The 17,214-nt window shown below is 58.5% G+C and overlaps 1 protein-coding gene and 2 non-coding genes across 3 annotated transcripts in view; 2 read left to right on the top strand and 1 right to left on the bottom strand.

The window, feature by feature from the left end:
- Nucleotides 1-4,622: 4,622 nt before the first annotated feature.
- ST14 (ST14 transmembrane serine protease matriptase) overlaps nt 4,623-17,214 on the top strand; it is a 36,535-nt gene continuing 23,943 nt past the window's right edge. The window contains exon 1 of the mRNA XM_004614123.2: nt 4,623-4,795. Coding sequence (XP_004614180.2) covers nt 4,715-4,795 — 81 coding nt within the window. The 5' untranslated portion in view covers nt 4,623-4,714. The remainder of the gene's footprint in view (nt 4,796-17,214) is intronic.
- LOC129403990 (small nucleolar RNA SNORA3/SNORA45 family) lies at nt 11,031-11,152 on the bottom strand. Its single transcript, XR_008629607.1, has one exon. It is a non-coding gene; the product is annotated as a small nucleolar RNA SNORA3/SNORA45 family (small nucleolar RNA).
- LOC129404026 (small nucleolar RNA SNORA29) lies at nt 13,155-13,290 on the top strand. The gene has a single exon (XR_008629637.1). It is a non-coding gene; the product is annotated as a small nucleolar RNA SNORA29 (small nucleolar RNA).

The raw sequence follows: 17,214 nt of genomic DNA, 5'->3' as shown, positions 1-17,214 counted from the left end.
TTTTGTTTGGTTGTTTTTTGTTTGTTTGCGGACCACACCCAGTGATGCTCAGGGTTTACTCCTGGCTCTGCACCCAGAAATTACTCCTGGTGGTGCTCGGGGGACCATATGGAATGCTGGGGATGGAACCTGGGGCGGCCGTGTGCAAGGCAAACACCCTACTTGTGGTACTAACTCTCCTGCCGCAGTAGTAATCACTTTGAAAGCCCCTTTTGCCAACTTCATCTTAGATGAGAATCATCTTTGTGGTGCCAGGGACAAACCCAGGCCCCCACACGTGCGGGCCTCATGCTCTACATGCTGAGCCACAGCCCTGACCCCAGGACCGTGGTGTTTTCTGATAACATGGCAAGGAAGATCTTGGAGGAGGAAAGAAATGGCAGTTTTTTGTTTGTTTGTTTGTTTGTTTGTTTGTTTGTTTTTGCTTTTTGGGTCACACCTGGCGATGCACAGGGGTTATTCCTGGCTCTGCACTCAGGAATTACTCCTGGCAGTGCTCAGGAGACCATATGGGATGCTGGGAATCGAACCTGGGTCGGCCGGGTGCAAGGCAAATACCCTACTTGCTGTGCTATCTCTCCAGCCCCAGAAATAGCAGTTTTGCCGTTCGGAGCTTGCAGGAGCTAATGCCCAGTAAGTATCACTTAAAGTGATACTCACACGCACTTACATCCCTTGGTTAAAACCGATGTCCTGTGGAGCTGGAGAGAACTGATGTGAGAGAGAGAGCACACAAGGCATGCAAGAGAGTGGTTCAGTCCCTGACGCCACAACATCCTCAGGAGTGACCCCCTGAGCACAGAGCCAGGAGCAGCCCCTCAGCAACTGCTGGGTGAGACCCCAAGCCCCACCCCATGCCACCCCTAAGACAAAAACTAACTTGAAAACTGAAGTTCCCTAGGGTCTGAGAGATAGTACAGCGGGTGGAGCTTGCCTTGCATGCAGCTGACCCGGGTTCAATCCCCGGCATCCCATCTGGTCCTCTGAGCACTGCCAGGAGTAAGTCCTGAGTGCAGGGCCAGGAGTCCCCAAATTACAACAAAACCAAACTGAGTTTTACAACAAAAACATCACTGAGGTGATGGCTGTGGCTGTGACTGGGAGGTAGAGTCGACACCTCACGTGTGGGAGACCCTGGGTTCAAGCCCCAGAACCACCAAGAAGGATCACAGACTTTATATTGAAGCCAAGGGCTCTGAGCCTGTGAGCACATGAGTCAGGTTATCTGAGGTTTTAAAACCATGTCTAGGGCTTGAGGGATAGCACAGCCAGTAAAGGCACTTGCCTTCACACAGCTGACCTGGGTTCAATCCCCAGCACTGTATAGGCCCCTGAACCCCTCCAGGAGTGATCCCTGAGCACTGCTGGGTGTGGCCCCAAAACTAAACAAAGAAAAAAATTGTCTAGGGGCCTGAGAGATTACACAGAAGTCACAACTTTTGTGTTGCATGTGGATTCCTGGCACTGCAGTTGTTCCTCTGATCATTGCCAGGAGGTCTCCACGAGCACAGAGCCAGGTGTGCCCCCCAGAAGGTTTTTTTTAAAGAGGGGGTGACAGATGGTCCTCAAGATACTAGATTCCAGGGGCTGGAGCAATAACACAGCGGATAGGGTGTTTGCCTTGCACACGCCGACCCCGGTTCAATTCCCAGCATCCCATATGTTTCCCTGAGTGCCGCCAGGGGTCATTCCTGAGTGCAAAGCCAGGAGTAACCCTTGTGCATTGCCGGGTGTGACCCAAAAAGAAAAAAAAAAAGGACAACAAGATTCCAAAGCCTGCTTTCTGCAGCAAAAGGAGTATCTATGGCGTCAGCCGTGTTCCCAGAGCGTCCTTTCCCCTCCTCTCTGCCGCTCTCTACTCTTGCCCCTCTCTCTGTTTCCCGCCTTCCTGTCTCTCCCTCCCCCCGCACCCCTACCCTCTGAAGCGCTCCGGGCTGCCCTACGAGCATCCGTATAGGCCTGCAGACTCAGAGCCCTACAGGTCACACTCCGTGGTCACTGCGTCCTGTCTGTGCACCGGGACGTCACATGCACCTGAGTGGGCCCTCACCTCACCGTGGAGTCACCTCTTTCACCCCTCACCGTGACAAACCCCGGCGCAGAGGCCTGCCCGAGGAGGCCTGCCAACGGATCGGCTCCGTGCACCGTTCTTTCTCCTTCCTTCTCCTTTTTGGGGGCAGGGGTTAGAGCCACACCCACTGGTGCTCGGGGGCTATTCCTGTCCCTGTGCTCAGGAGTGACTTCTGAGCTCGGCCTGGCAGTGCTCTGGGGATCATACGCAGTGCTGGGGATCCAAGCAGGGTTGGCTACAAACAAGAGAAGCACCTCACCTCCTAGAGCAGCTTTCAGGCCCACCCAGCTGTGCTCAGGGCTGACTTCTGGCTCTGCACTCAGGAAGCATGCTTGGCAGTGCTCAGGTCCATATAAGATGTCTGGGATTGAACCTGGGCCAGCTGCAGGCGAGGCAAGCACCCCCCGGGCTGGACGATGCCCCCGGCCCCTTCTTATTCTTTTGGACAATATGTGACCACTTCCCTCTCAGTGTCCCCGGGGAGACTGAAATGTATTGTACTGTGCTGATTTAGGCAGGACTCGAACTGAGGGCACGGCCGTTTTTTGGGACCAGGTAAAGTTCCCCGTTACTCGCTGGCGTAAATGCCACAGAGTTGGATTCAGAATTCACCGAGAAAGGCGACAGAGGCCGCTGGCGCTACACTGCCAGGACAGGCCGGGCCATGGTGTGGGTCACATGGGGACAAGGCAATGCGTCTAACACGACAAGTCGTAAGGTGACAAGCTGCCCCGTGGCTGCTTTACTTATATTTTTTGAGGGGATGGGGGTGAGAGGGCATGAGCTCAGGGTGCTGGGAGTCCAGAGGTGGTTCCTGGGGTCAAACGTGGGCTGGCCATGGGCAAGGCAGCTCCATGACCTCTGTGCTGTCTTTGCATCCCCAAAGCTCTGGGCTTTATTAGGGGCCAGAGCCAAGAAGAAGGAGGAGGAGGAGGAAGGGAAGAGGAGGAGAAGGGGGAGGAGGAAGGGGGGAAGGAGGAGGGGGGAGGAGGAGGGGTAGGGGGGAGGAGGAGGAGGAGGAGGAGGTGAGGTAGGGGGAAGAGGAGGAGGGGGGAAGAGAAGGGGGGAGGAGGAGGAAGAGGAGGAGGAGAAAAAGATTGAAACAAAAAAAATTTTTTAAGCATTGGGCTTTATTAAATTATTTATTTTGTTTGGGGGGGGCATACCTGGTGGTGCTCAGGACTCACTCCTGGCAGTGCTCGGGGACCACATGCAGCACCAGAGAGGGAACCGGGGAGGTGGGGGCTGTGTGCAAGGCAAGCTCCCTCCCCTCTATCCTCCATCCTATTTCCGCTGCCCCCTCCACCGAGCTGGGCTTTATGGGCGTTAAAGGGTGTGGACCCACAGGGAAGTGGTGTGCTGTATCTGCACAAAAGCAGAAGAGATGCCAGATTCTACTCCACGCCACTCCTAGCACCCAGTCTACCAGGGTGCACGGGGTGGGGGCTGCACTGGGGGGTGCTCAAACCCAGGTCCCCAGGCAGGGGCACCTTGGGCAGCCTGGTGCCCCACAAATGCCCCTTGCCTGAGGGCCTGGCACAATCTCCTCCTCCGGGCTGGGTTTGTCCCGGGGCTCACACACAGCTCAGACTGAAGCAGAGCGCCACAACTCGACTCGTGGGCTGGATTTCTCTCTCTCACGCTAACCGCCCTCCCCGGAAGTCAGGGTTTTTAGGTCTCACTTCTCTCGGACACCCCCAAACCGGCCCCAGGACATTGGGCTGGCTGGAGAGTCCCCCTGCCGGTATCCAGTGAGGACTGCCCCTCAGTCCTGGGGCTGCCAGAGCCTGGGGAACACAGAGAGGGCACCTCTGGGCTGGGCAGCACTCGCCAGGGCCGGGTGTTAGAACCCAGCCCTGCACGGTGTGGGGGGAAATGGATCTGCCCTTTAGGCTTCACTCCGTCCTGTTTCTTTGCTTAAATTTAAACATAAAAGCACTTAGTTTTGGGGGCTACACCCGGCAGTGCTCAGGACTGACTCCTGGCTGGGTGCTCAGGGAATGGAACCCAGGCCGGCCAGGTGCAAGGCCAGCGCCCTTCCTGCTGAACGACCTCTCCAGCACCCCAGGATCTTGTTTTTGTTGCTTTCAGCTGTTCCCGGGGTACCAGGGGTGTTCGGGGGCTACTGCTGGCTCAGTTCTCGGTGGGGCTGGGTGAGGGGGATCCACGCGGCCCACAGGTGGGAACCCGGGTCCCAGCGCCCCGGCCCCACGGAGCTGTCTCCCTGCCAGGCTTCGGGTTTGGCTGGAGTTGGTGGGGTGCCACAGGGACGGAGTCGCCCGCGGCGCGCCCGGCGAGGAAGATGCCAGGAGAAGAAGGAAAGGCTCCGGGGGTCCCAGGAGGGTCTCCCGCGGGAAGGTAGCTGAGGACCCCGGCCCAGGGGCCCCCAGCCCGTGAGCCCTGCCTTCCCCCACCTCGGCCCGGGGGAGGTGCCTGGGAAGCGGGGACGCGGCGGCCGGGAAAGGTGGGGCGGGCCCGGCCAGGCCACACCCTGAAACTACCTGGGCCGGACAGGAAGAGCGAGCAAGCACGGCGGGCGGCCGGCCGGGCCTGGACCGGAACCTGCGCCCCGCGCCCCGCGCCATGGGAGCCCGCAGCCCGCGGGGACGGCGCCTGTGAGGCTCGGGAGCGGCCGCCGGTACCATGAGGAGCAATCGGGGCGGCCAGCGCGGCGGCGGGGGCCCCCGGACCAGCGCCGGCCTCAAGTACAGCTCGCGGCCACAGGTGGGCGACGAGGGGGCCCGGCGCGCGCCCCCGGCAGTCGGGGGCCGTCTTGGGGGGTCCGGGGCTACCCTGCGCGGGGGCCGGGGCCGGGACCGTGCTGGCCGGGCGCGGGCGCTGCTTTGTCTGGGCCCCGGGGACCGCTTCGGTGCCGTCCGGTCGGCCGCCCCGCCGACAGGTGGAAATTCCTGTTCGGCGGGTCTCGGCCGGACCTTTGGTACCAGCGCGGCCTCCCGGGGGAGGCGGCGGCACCCCTGTGTCCCACCGGGGCGGGGACCGCGCGTGGCCAGCGGGGGCAGACGGGCGCAGGCGGGATGGGCGCGCTGGGGAACCGGGCGGAAGAGGAGAGGGGCGCGCTAGGGGTACGGGGGTCGCAGGCGGGATGGGCGCGCTGGGGGCACGGGGTCGCAGGCTGGATGGGCGCGTTGGGGGTGGGGGGGCGCAGGCCGGGAGGGGCGCGTTGGGGGTACGGGGCGCAGGACGGGAGGGGCGCGTTGGGGGGGTGGCGCAGGCGGGGAGGGTCGCGCTGGCGCCGGGCGAGGAGATTTCCACCTGGCGGTGAAGGTGGCTCCTTCGTGGCCAGAGCCCGGTGATTCCTGGTCAGTCCTTGCAGACCCCTGAGCGTCACCCCCGCAGGTCTCCTGCGGTGGGGCTTGGGGGACAATTGTCGCTTTTCTCCCTGGAGGAAGCATCTGCCGGGACAGAGACATTCCGGGTGATTTTCCAGGAAGGGCTGCGGGGAGCAGCACCTGAGCCCTTTGGAAGGGCAGAAAGAGCCAAGAGAAGCCCAGGGGTGCCGCTCACCTTCCCACTGACTTGGGGACCGGTTGGCAGTGACTTCCCTGAAGGTCATGCCCGAGTGGCAGTGCCCCGCCTCCACCTGTCTGTGGGGGGGCAACTCCAGTGCCTGCTCTGGGGGAGCCTGAGGGACTGCTGCTGGTGCAGGTGTGTGGTGTAGGGATTATAGGGGGGGGTCTGTATTGCCCTTGCAGTGCTGGGCTGCCCACCCGTCCCTGGTCCTAGAACCAGATTCTGGGACTCTCCAGTCCATCCCAGTGCCTAGGAGGCAAGGGCCAGTTTAGCGAGTGTGCCGGATTCTGGGGTCATAGGAACCACAGCTGGCCATGGCAGCGGCAGCGGGGGGTGTTTGCGGGTATGGGGTTGAGGGGTGGCGGGGGGGGGGGCTGACAGACACCCCTGTTTCTGCAGTGATGGGAGGGGCAGGGCCCTGTTGCAGTGCAGAGGCTGGACTGGCTGCAGATTCACCTGGAAGGACCCTGCTGTTTGCTTTCCTGCTGTTTGATTTGCTTATGAATGGGGGGGGGGGGGCAGTGAGGCCACCTGCCTTCTCAGCATACACCCTGTCCAGGGCTGTCTTTCCCTCCTCCCCCAAGTCATTTGTTCTTCCCTTTGTCATCACCTTCTGGAACTTTCTGCTGCCTCCACCCCCCCCACCTGCTTCTCACCCTCCATGCTCTGTGCTCACTCTGTCCTTCCTCTCCCACCCCGAGAGTCCCCTCCCCATCTCCCAGTCTTCCCTTCCCCAGCCCAGGTGGTGCTTTTCCTTCCCTGGGCCACTTTTCCCTCCTTCCAGCTCCCAGAGTCTCTCGCCCCGGCCGCCCCCTGCACCCTCCGGGCACTGTTGGAGGGAGACCCTGCAGGCCAGTGGGAATGGCGGGGCAGACTCCGGGGCCCGCAGCACCTGCCTTGGGGGGAGTGGGGCACACCCATTGGTGCTCAGGGCTCACTCCAGCTCTGCGCTCAGGAGTCACCCCGGGGGGGCTCTGGGGACACTGTGTGACACCAGGGACTGAACCTGGGTGGCTGTGTACAAGGCAAGTGCCCTGACCCTGTGCCATCTCTCCAACGTTGCGTGTGTGAGCCCTGGATTCTGTTCTGGTGCCGCCTGGTGCAGCCACGATGCACCCTTGAGGGTGGCTGCCCTCAAGGAATGAGCGGCCCCGTGAAGCCTGCTCTCGTGACCACAGTCCTCTTACAGTTTGTGGGCAGGAGGCTTTGGAACCACACTGTTAGGGCTGAGGGGATGTTCTGTTTTTAGTCTTTGGGCCACAGCGACAGTGCTCAGGGCTTCCTCCTAGCTCTGTTCCTGGGGATCACTCCAGGGTGCCTGAACCCAGGTCAGCCGGGCACGGGCGCATGCCACCCCCCCGCCCCCGCTGTCCTGTTGCTCCGACTCTCAGGGGCTCCTCTTTTTCCTGTGCTCGGGACATATGGGGGGCTGGGGGTGGAACTCAGGTGGGCCTCATGCAGCAGGAGCACTCAAGCCCAGGGCTGTCTCCTGCCCCCGGAGGCGGCCTGCAGGCCCGTGGGTGCTCAGGGAAGTCAGCACGCCCCGTCCCGGCACCCTTGGCTCTGCCCTCTGGGAGCGGCCAGGCGGCCATGTGTGACTTCCTTATTGCGGCCTTTCCACCCCCGAGTGGGCAAAGGGAGGTGCTGCGTCTCCAGGCTGCCCTGCCCCCGCGAGCAGCGTGGCCCCTGCTGGGCGCGGGGCCGCCTCAGGTCACTCAGGTCCCCGGGTGGACTGGAGACCCGGACGCTGGGGACAGGGCCACGCAACTCAGGTCAGTCAGTGCCACCGCTGTTCATTGTCAGTCGTCGGCCAGTGGGGGAGCGATGAGCACTGGGAGCTGAACCCCTGAATTGTGCGGGCCCCGGTTGAACTCAGGGTGGTCAGTGCTGATCAGAGCCGTCCCCTCGCCTCTCTGAGCTGCAAACTCTGTGGCTGGAAAACTAGGGTGATGTCGTCTCAGGCTCGGTCCCTGTCGGTGGCAGAGCTGCCCAGTCACCTGGAGCGTCTGAGCTGGGAGCCGGCTTCTAAGTGGTGCTGGCTGGGTGCTCCTAGAATGCAGGGAACAGCATCAGAGTGAGGAGGGGAACAGCATTGGGGTGAGGCGAATAGCATTGAGGTGCAGGGAACAACATCGGGGTGCAGGGAACAGCATCAGGGTGCAGGGAACAGCATTGGGGTGAGGGGAACAGCATTGCACCACCCGCTCTCTTTCCTGTGGCTTCTGTTTTCATCTATTTCCCATCCTGCGGCTTCCCTGAAGAAGCTTCGCTGGAAGAGGATTGTGCCGACACCACCAAAAGCATCCCCCCCACCCTGCCACACACACACACACACACACACACACACACACACACACACACACATCACTTAGATTTGGTCATTTCTTTCACAGATCCTGGGGACAGTGTGTCAAGCTCTCTTGTTAGGTGTTGTTAGGTGGGGCAGTGCTGGAGGACACTTGGAATCAGGGCCCCAACGCGGGGCCCCACACAATGGGAGACGTGAGCACTGGCACGCAGTGACCGCAGTGACCCTCAGAGGCGCTTTCTCAGCTTCCTGACTTTCCCCTTTGAGCCTCCTTCTCTGTTGGCCGTGCCCGGGGTGATGCTCGGTGCTCACACAGAGCCCACTGGAGGCCCACACATTTCTGTCACACCCATCAGGGGGTGCTGTGCTGCTCTCTGCTCTTGCTCCCCTGGCCAGAGTGCTCACATTTTTGGGGGGAGATGCTCCCCTGTGGTGCTTAGGGGTGCAGGAGCTGGTGCCGGGTTGTGCAGGTCTCTGGTCTAGTGCCTGTCAGGCCCAGTTTTGTGGGGGCCACTACATGGTGGTGCCGGGGGTGCTCAGGCTGGGCTGGGGCCCAAACCCAGGGCTCCAAGCAGTTCCCGCCTTCACAGATCCCTTTGAGTTTTTGTTTCGTTCTTGCTTATTTTGGGCTACACCCAGCAATGCCCAAGACTTACTCCTGGCTCTGAGCTCAGGGCTTACTCCTGGTGGTGCTCCGGGGGCCCTACAGGGTGCTGGGGGTCGAGCCCGGCCAACCACTTGCAGCACAAACAGCCTGCCCACTGTGCTCTCGCTGCCGCCCTTCTGGTCATTCTTTCGGGTAACTGGCCTTCTGGGTGTCTGAGTAGACAGGAGAGGCCTTGCCCTCTGCCTGCTCCCGGGAAGGCCCAGGGACTCATGCCCCGCCTTTAGGAGAAAGGGAAACTGAGGCACAAGAGAACACGTGGCGCCCTGCTGGCTCCCTGAGTCAGAGGTTGAGTCACCTGCTCCCAGATGATGCTGATGACCACCCCGTCCGACTCCGCCCCTGTCTGGCCGCCGTGGCTCCCCACTTCCCGACACGTGCCTGTCTCTGGCCTGAGGTTCCGCCCACGCGGGCAGCTCCGTCTCTCCCAGGAGAGAGTCTGGGGGGCGGGGGCCACCCCCTGTGATGTCCTAGGGCCGTGCCAAGCACCGGTTTCTCGCTGGCCCTCCAAGAGCGCTGGGCCACTCCCCACCGTGCAGGTAAGCGCCGTCCTGCTCTGTGCCTGTGACGGCCGGCCGAGGCCACACATGCAGGCTGTGCCCGCCAGGGCTGCCGCTGGGACTGCTAGCGACTCTTGATTTTGAGGCCCAGTGATCACGTGCCATGTGGTGGAACCAGAGGTGCCCAGTGGCAGTGTGGCTGGGACCGTGCCCAGCGTGGGCGAGGGTGTGGGCCTGGAACAGGTGGCCTCGTGGCCAGCGACGGTCCTCAGGGGCCAGGACTATTATGTCAAGAAGGATTTCAGAGGCTGCAGCAGTAGCACCGCGGGGAGAGTGTTTGCCTTGCACGCGGCCAGCCCAGGTTCAGATGGTCTGCCAGCGCCACAGATGATCCCCTGAGCACAGAGCCTGGAGTAACTCCTGAGCACTGCTGGGTGTGACCCAAAGCCAACAAGCAAAACCAATTTTGTTGGGACTGGAGAGTTACAACAGGGGCCAGTTTGACCCTGGGCACCCCACAGGGCCCCATGCCTGAGTAGTACAGGTGTGACCCCACCCCCGACCTCCCACCAAACCAATAGAAGACTGGAAAATTTATTTACTTTTAGGTTTGGGGACCCACCGGGTGGTGTCAGGGAGCCGCTCCAGACTTTGCTCAGAAGTCATGCCGAGGGGTGCGCCAGCAACCACGCGGGCTGGGGGTCGAGCCCCGGCCTCCTGCATGCAGGGCCTGTGCTCAGCCCTCCAGGTCTCTCTCCTGCACCATTACCCGGTTAGGGGTGAGGAAAATGGTGCCCAGATAGGCTCAGTATCTTGCCTGCGGTCACAGAGCACACCAGAAGTGGGATTGGAACTTGAGTCCAGGGCCACTGGCTCTGCTGCCCTGTCCAGCTGCTCCAGTGCAGGACAGGACGGGCAGGTGGATGCCTAAGTGTAGGCTTTGTTTTGATTTCAGTAAGACATTGGAAACCCTCCCTCCCCTCTCTTTGGACCACACCTAGCAATACTCAGGGATTATTCCTGCTGGTGCTCGGGGGACCATATGGGCGCCAGGATTCGAACCTGGCTCGGCTGTGTGCAAGGCAAGTGCCCTCCCTGCTGTTTTATCGCCCCGGCCCCAGGAACTGTGCCAGTCTCTGAGTGTTTGACATCCCTTGGGCTCAGCCAAGTCAGGACCCCTGTTCTGTCGTGTGGGATTGTGGGGCGGGGGACTCTCCCCTGGCTCGCCGTGGCCAAAGGGTGCGTGGTGACTTCTCAGCGCCCAGGCGCAAGCATTGCATGTGCTTCACCCCCAGCTGGACTCCAGACCCTGCGTGTGCCCCTTCCCGGCACGGCGAGGGGCTGCTCCTGAGCGGAGAGCCAGGAATAGAGCCCTTTGTCCTGCTCTGAGCAGCTCCTGGGCCCAGGAGACCTGCGCAGGGCACTGGGCACAGGTTCTGCATGCAGGAGACGGAGGTTCTGTCCCCCAGCACTGGGGGACAGAAAAAAAAAGGAAGCAGTCCCCACGTAAAGCTCAGTCCTGAAACTGTCTTCCTTATTTATTTATTTACTTTAGAAAAGTAGTATAGCAGGGCTGGAGTAATAGCACAGCGGGTAGGGCGTTTGCCTTGCACGTGGCCTCCCGGGTTCGATTCCTCTGTCCCTCTCAGAGAGTCCAGCAAGCTACTGAGAGTATCCTGCTCACATGCCAGAAGCTGGCAAGCTCCCCGTGGTGTGTTCGATATGCCAAAAACAGTAACAAGTCTCACAATGGAGACGTTACTGGTGCCCGCTCGAGCAAATCGATGAGCAACAGGATGACAGTGCTACAGTACTACAGTGCTTAAGTGATAATGTCTCACAGCCACTTTCCCAAAGTAACCTGCATGGCTGACAGCACTTCAGAGAATTCGACGAGTTCTTAAATCTATGCCGTCTCCTCACTCACCAGCTCAAGGAACTCTAGGTCAATCTGGCACATGTCACTAACCTGGTGACTGGCTATGCCATGAGGGCCACAGCTGGTGAATAAGGTCAGCAGTGACTCTCTGAGGACTCTAGCACCCCAGGGCAACCGGATACTAAGTGTGACTCTCTCTCGAGCTGAAACTGTCCTCCTTATTTTCAGCGTTTGCTTGTTCTGACTGGGCTGAGCCACAGAACCCTTGGCACCCTGCACACGCCGCCAAGGGCCAGGTCTGTGGTCTCGAAGCCGGTGGTTCCGATGGTGGGAGGAGACACAATGCCCGTCACTCCCCCCGCCCCCCACCGTGCTCTGCTCACAGCCCCACCGTGCACGAGAGAACACAGGCCTCGTTCACCGTGGGAGGTGCCGGGGCTTGTGCACGGCAATTCGCAGAGTCCAGACCCAGAGCGGGTGACTTCAGAGCTTCTGATCCTCCCCGCGACGCCACTGTGGAGTGGGGTGCCCGCGCCAGGCGATTGATGCCAGCCTCAGCCAAGCCCCGGAGCCGTCATTAAACCTGCAGCCACAGGCCGGCCCGGCGCCTCGGAGCTGCTCAGATCTGTGCTCCCTTTGATGAGGTTACTCACTGGAGCACAGCTGGGGGCCAGGGACAGCCGCCCAGCCACACCGGCGAAGTGGAGCTGGGTTTACTACACACTCACCAAAAACTCCTGCTGAAAATTTTTATTTATTTATTTTGCTTTTTGGTTCACACCCAGCGATGCACAGGGGTTACTCCTGGCTCTGCACTTAGGAATCACCCCTGATGGTGCTCAGGGGACCATATGGGATGCTGGAAATCGAATCCGGGTCAGCTGCGTGCAAGGCAAACACCCTACCCACTGTGCTATTGCTACAGCCCCTATGTTTGTTTTTGAGCTACTATTCTCGGTGGTGCTCAGGGCTTACTCCTGGCTCTGATCTCAGGGATCACTCCTGGTGGGGCTTGAGACACCATTGGGGGTGCCTAGGATTAAAACTAGCTTGGCTGTGTGCAAGGCAAGCGCCCTTGTCCCATCTCTTTGGCCTTCCCTCCCGGAAAATTTGATTGATTGATTGATTGATTGATTGATTAATTAGGGCTTTTTGTTGGATCACACCCGGCCATGCTCAGGGGTTCCTCCTGGCTCTGCACTCAGGAATTACTCCTGGCTGTGCTCAGGGGACCATATGAGATGCTGGGGATTGAGCCCAGATTGGCTGTGTGCAAGGCAAACGCTCAACCCACGGTACTGTTGCTCCAGTCCCTGGAAAATTTTAAACGCGGCCAAGCCCATGAGGAAGTCTGCCCTTTTTTCTGGTCTCCCTGCTCCTGACCGCGTGACTGCCTCCTGGTTAATGGGTGTTGTGGCAGTCGGGCTGGGCTTCGGGTGCTGAGAGCCTGAGTGTGGGCGGTGGGGGCGGGTGTGTCTGCCCGGGGACCCCGTCAGGCCCACCTCTGGGCAGCGGCTGTGGCTCGAGAGCAGTCCTGGGTGTCCTCCGCTTTTCCCTTCCCTTCTGTGCCCTTCCCTGGCCCTCCTCCTTCCTTTTGTTGTGGTTCAAGCCGTGAAGGCCCGAGGTTGCCCACGGGCCTCGCTAAGATACTTGCAATTTTATTTATTTTATTTTATGGCTTACTTTTTGTTGTTGTTGGCAGGGGATGGGGCACCCCGGCAGTGTTCGGGGCTTACTCCTGGCTCTGTGCTCAGGGATCATTCCTGGAAGGTTTCAGGGGGACCACACAAGATGCTGGAGATCAGGCCTGGGTCGGCCGCGTGCACGCAAGCACCCTACCTGCTGTGCTATTGCTCGGGCCCCTCTTTTACTGTTTCTGAGTTTTGATTAGATTCTTCAAACTAATCACATAAAACTATAAAATGAGCTCTAATTTGGCTCCCATTTATTTTAAAATCGAGCATGCCACTATTTTTTTGGTGGGGGGCACACCTGGCAATGCTCAGGAGTTACTCCTGACTCAGCACTCAGAGATCACTCCTGGGGGGCTCAGGACCACCCGGCTGCTGGGAGTTTAACCCAAGTCTGCTGTGTGCAAGGCAGGCGCCCTACCCACTGTACTCTCTCTCCTTCCCCAGACTTTCAATCTTAAAAAAATGTCTCCAAAGATAGTCTTAAACTGTTTAAAAAAGGAAACTTCCCCTCCCGTCTGACTACTGAAGTTCTTCCTAAGAATAGATTTTAGTGGCTGTGCTTACGGGATAAAGCAAAATTGCTGTGATCTGAAAAGGGAGGATTATTTGTGTCCTTCTATGTGAAGCGGCTGATGAGAAAAACTAAAGGAAAATGAAAGGAAATTGAACACTTCCTTTCAATTTACCTGTGCATAGCCCCACTTTCAATTCACATCAGTCACGTTTTGGTCGTGAACATTTCTTTTTTTGAGGGGTGGGCCACACCCAGTGATGCTCAGGGCTCCCTCCTGGCTCTGTGCTCGGGATTGAACACCCCTGATTGAACACCACGGGGCTGCTGGGGATTGAACCTGGGTCTGTCGTGTGCACAGCAGGTGTCCTACCTGCCATATATCTCCGGCCCCGTCACAGATATTTCTGAGACCATATTTCGCTCCCGGAGCTTCTGGCTGTGAGGAAGCCCGTGTCTTCTCGGCCCATCTTTGCTTCTGGAGGTTTGGCCTCTGGCTCGCTGTCTTCATCTCACGAGAAGCGGCTTCTCGGGAAAGTCTTTGGAGCAAGGGTTGGACTGTCTCAGGCTCGCTCAACCCAAGTTTGATGGAGGCGGAGGCCGTCTCGTCTCTCCGGAGTGAGTCCTTCGCTGGACATCTCCACAGGCCTGTGGGGAGGACGTGCGTCTGCTCAGTTCATCCATCTCAGCGCCCGACTCCAGCTTCCCTCGTGCCCTGGTGGCTCAGCTCCCTGCGGCTCCTGGGGCTTCTCCTCACACCTTCTCCTTATTTGAAAAGTGTTAGGCGGTTGCTCAGGCGTTGCCCCCGCGGGTGCTGGGGGATCAAGCTGAGTGGAACCGGCAATCAAACTGGCGTCTGATGCATGGCAGCCCCGTGACCCCCAACCTGTCTCTCTGGCCTGCCACTTGCACATTTGTTTTGCTTATGGTCACCCCAACCCTGGGAACTTGGGGCCACACTTGGTGATGCTCCGATGCTGTTCTTGGCTCTGTGCTCGGGAGCACCCCCGGCCATGCCCGGAAGGGGACATAAGCAGTACCCGGAGTCAGGCTGAGAATAAGCCACGTGCCAGTGAGCCCCTGGACCCTGTCCTATCTGTCTGGGTCTTCTGTGCACATTTTTTTTTTTTTGCTTTTTTTTTGGGTCACACCCGGCGATGCACAGGGATTACTCCTGGTTCTACACTCAGGAATTACTCCTGGCAGTGCTCAGGGGACCATATGGGATGCTGGGATTCGAACCCGGGTCGGCCGCGTGCAAAGCAAACACCCTACCCGCTGTGCTATCGCTCCAGCCCCTTCTGTGCACATTTTTATAGTTGTGGTGTTCTGTGCGCGGTCATATGGCAGGTCACAGCGATCCCGTGCTCAGCTGCAGTGCTCATGCTCGGCTGTAGTGTTCCCTCACTTGGCTGTAGTGCTCCCATGCTCAGCTGCAGTGCTCAGCCCCTTTATTCTTTTCTTTTGGTTTTATTTATATATTTATTGGAGATGTTATTGGTGTCCACTCGAGCAAATTGATGAACAATGGGACAACAGTGCTACATGCTATTTTTTAAAACTTTCTTTGCTTTTTGGGTCACACCCGGCGATGCACAGGGGTTACTCCTGGCTCTGCACTCAGGAATTACTCCTGGCGGTGCTCAGGGGACCATATGGGATGCTGGGAATCGAACCCGGGTCAGCCGCGTGCAAGGCAAACGCTCTACCCGCTGTGCTATGGCTCCAGCCCCTGGTTTTATTTTTTTAGGTGACACCAGGCTTCCTCCTGGCTCTGTGCTCAGGGATCACTCTTGGTGGGGCTCAGGGAGCCGTATGGGGTGCTAGGGATTGAACCCAGGTCCACCTGTGCAAGACAGACTCTCTCCCCACTGTACTGTTGCTCTGGCGCCAAGGCTCAGACTGTTAGTTGGGGCACAGAGTCGAGGTTGGGATGCTCGCCGAGGGCGGCTTGGGCGGGGCTGAAGGCGCTGGCCTGCACTTCTCTTTCTCTAATGCCCCTGTGCTGCAGAGCTCCCCGGGGGGTGCTCCTCTCTCTGTGGTGCCTGGATCACAGACAGCAGAGCTGCCAGGCCCAAGTAGCTCAGAATTGTCAGGATCGTGCAAAGCTCGTGTGGGACACCAGGGATTTGAACTTACAACCACACGCTAACCGGGGAGGGGCTGATGTGCCATTTAGTCCTTGGATTCTGCCATGCCTTCCTTATTGAGTGACAGCTCACCAGACGTCTTGGAGCGAGCATTTCCTTATCCACTTTGCAGGCGATACTCCGGAGAGGGCAAGGCCAGATACGGGGATGACTTAATTGTGAGTCAGAAGACCAGGATAGTTGTGTGATAGGCTGCTGGGAATGGAGCTATGCATCCGTGTTAGGCGTGAGCTCCCCGAATCCCACACCACCTTCACAACCGAAACGAGAACCATCCCCTCCTGCCCTCAGGATTCAGGGCTCAGGGGTCGAGGCAGCAGATGGCGGGGTGGGGATGCCCCCGGCAGCCCCGAGCCTGCCTTAACTGCTAGCTCAGTGTGTGATGACATGTGGACTGTGCCCACCAGGGTCTGATTTGGCTGTACCTCGTACAAATAATCATGGACAGGTTGATGGAGACACATTTGAAGGAAAAGCCTCTGACTCAGATATGTAGAAAGAATTATAAGATGAAGGAAGTACCCTGCAAAGGCCATTTGATTATTTAGCATTGTGTGTGTGTGTGTGTGTGTGTGTGTGTGTATTTAGTTCTTTTTTCCGGCTTGTCCTTCAAGCCCAGCTTCTCTCCTGAACACTTCTTTCTTTCTTTCTCTTCTCTCAAATCTTTCTAAAGAAGTTTCAATAAAAACTATTTTACTTCACACCAAAAACCAATTGCCTCCACCACCAATTATGAAAGTTAGTGAGTTTTGTTCTTCTTTTTTTAATCAAGGGGTACAGAAATATGCCAAGTGGAAAGTGAAAGTCTGTATCGTTTTCTCCAGATTTGATGAAATCCTTGTAGAAACAGTTCGGCTTCTGGGGCTGGAGCGGTAGTACAGCAGCTAGGGCATTTGCCTTGCACGTGGCAGACTCTGGTTGAATCCCCGGCATCCCATATGATCCTTTGAGCACCACCGGGAGTGATTCCTGAGTGCAGAGCCAGGAGTAACCCCTGAGCACTGCCGAGTGTGGCCCCAAATCAAAAACCAAACCAAACAGCTCGGTTTCTATTCCACAGATCTTCTCTGTCTGTCCCAGGGCTGACGGCGACAGTCACAGATGGCAATTGTGATGTAATCCCCACGTTCTGCAGCTGAGAGCAGAGGCTGTCGTGTTCATAGTATGTTCTGGCTAGAACTTTGGGGGTGGGTGTGATGCGAATTCAGCACTTAGAGCTTCACCCCCGGGAACTTACAGTGTTGTAGACCCACGTTGAATTAACAGTGTGTTCAGAAAGAAAGAGGGGACTGGATGATGGGACAGCAGTGGGGAGGGCGCCTGCCTGGCACGCTGCCAACCCGGGTTCAACGCCAGCACCATGTAGGCCCCCAGCCCCGCCAGGAGTGATCCCTGAGCACAGAGCCAGGAGTAAGCCCTGAGCATGGCTGTGTGTGGATTCCCCCACCCCCCACCCCTGCAAAGAAAAGAAAAGGAAAGAGGCGGCTGTTACGAGTACCGACACCTCTTAAACTCTCACCCCTCTCTGTCTCTCTGAGCAGGTGTGAGGTTGAGGTTGGGGGAGACCCTAGGGAAGCCATCGGGGAAATCAATCCCCTGCAAGAAAACAACGGAGAACACCGGCAGAAGGCGGAAAACAAGAAGCCGAGCTGGGGGAGGGGCTCTCCCGCGGGGTGCTGGGTACCCTCCGAGCTCTCCTTTCCCCTTTCATTGCTGTCTTAGTTTTTCTCCTCTTCCTCTTTGGAGATCTGCTTACTGGAGTCTTCGTCAGGCGCCTCTGGGATGTTTACTATTCCTTGGTTTATTTTTAGCACCCGTGCCTGCTAGTGGGCTGTGGGATAGGACCAGGAATAACCGGGCGGAGGGAGGCGGTCGAACCCGTGGAGCATGCACGGGGTTGGTTTGG

Source organism: Sorex araneus, chromosome 3 (assembly GCF_027595985.1).
Source record: "Sorex araneus isolate mSorAra2 chromosome 3, mSorAra2.pri, whole genome shotgun sequence".
In the NCBI taxonomy this organism is placed as follows: domain Eukaryota; kingdom Metazoa; phylum Chordata; class Mammalia; order Eulipotyphla; family Soricidae; genus Sorex; species Sorex araneus.
The sequence above is the reverse complement of the archived record's forward strand: the minus strand, read 5'-3'. Positions and strand labels throughout refer to the sequence as shown.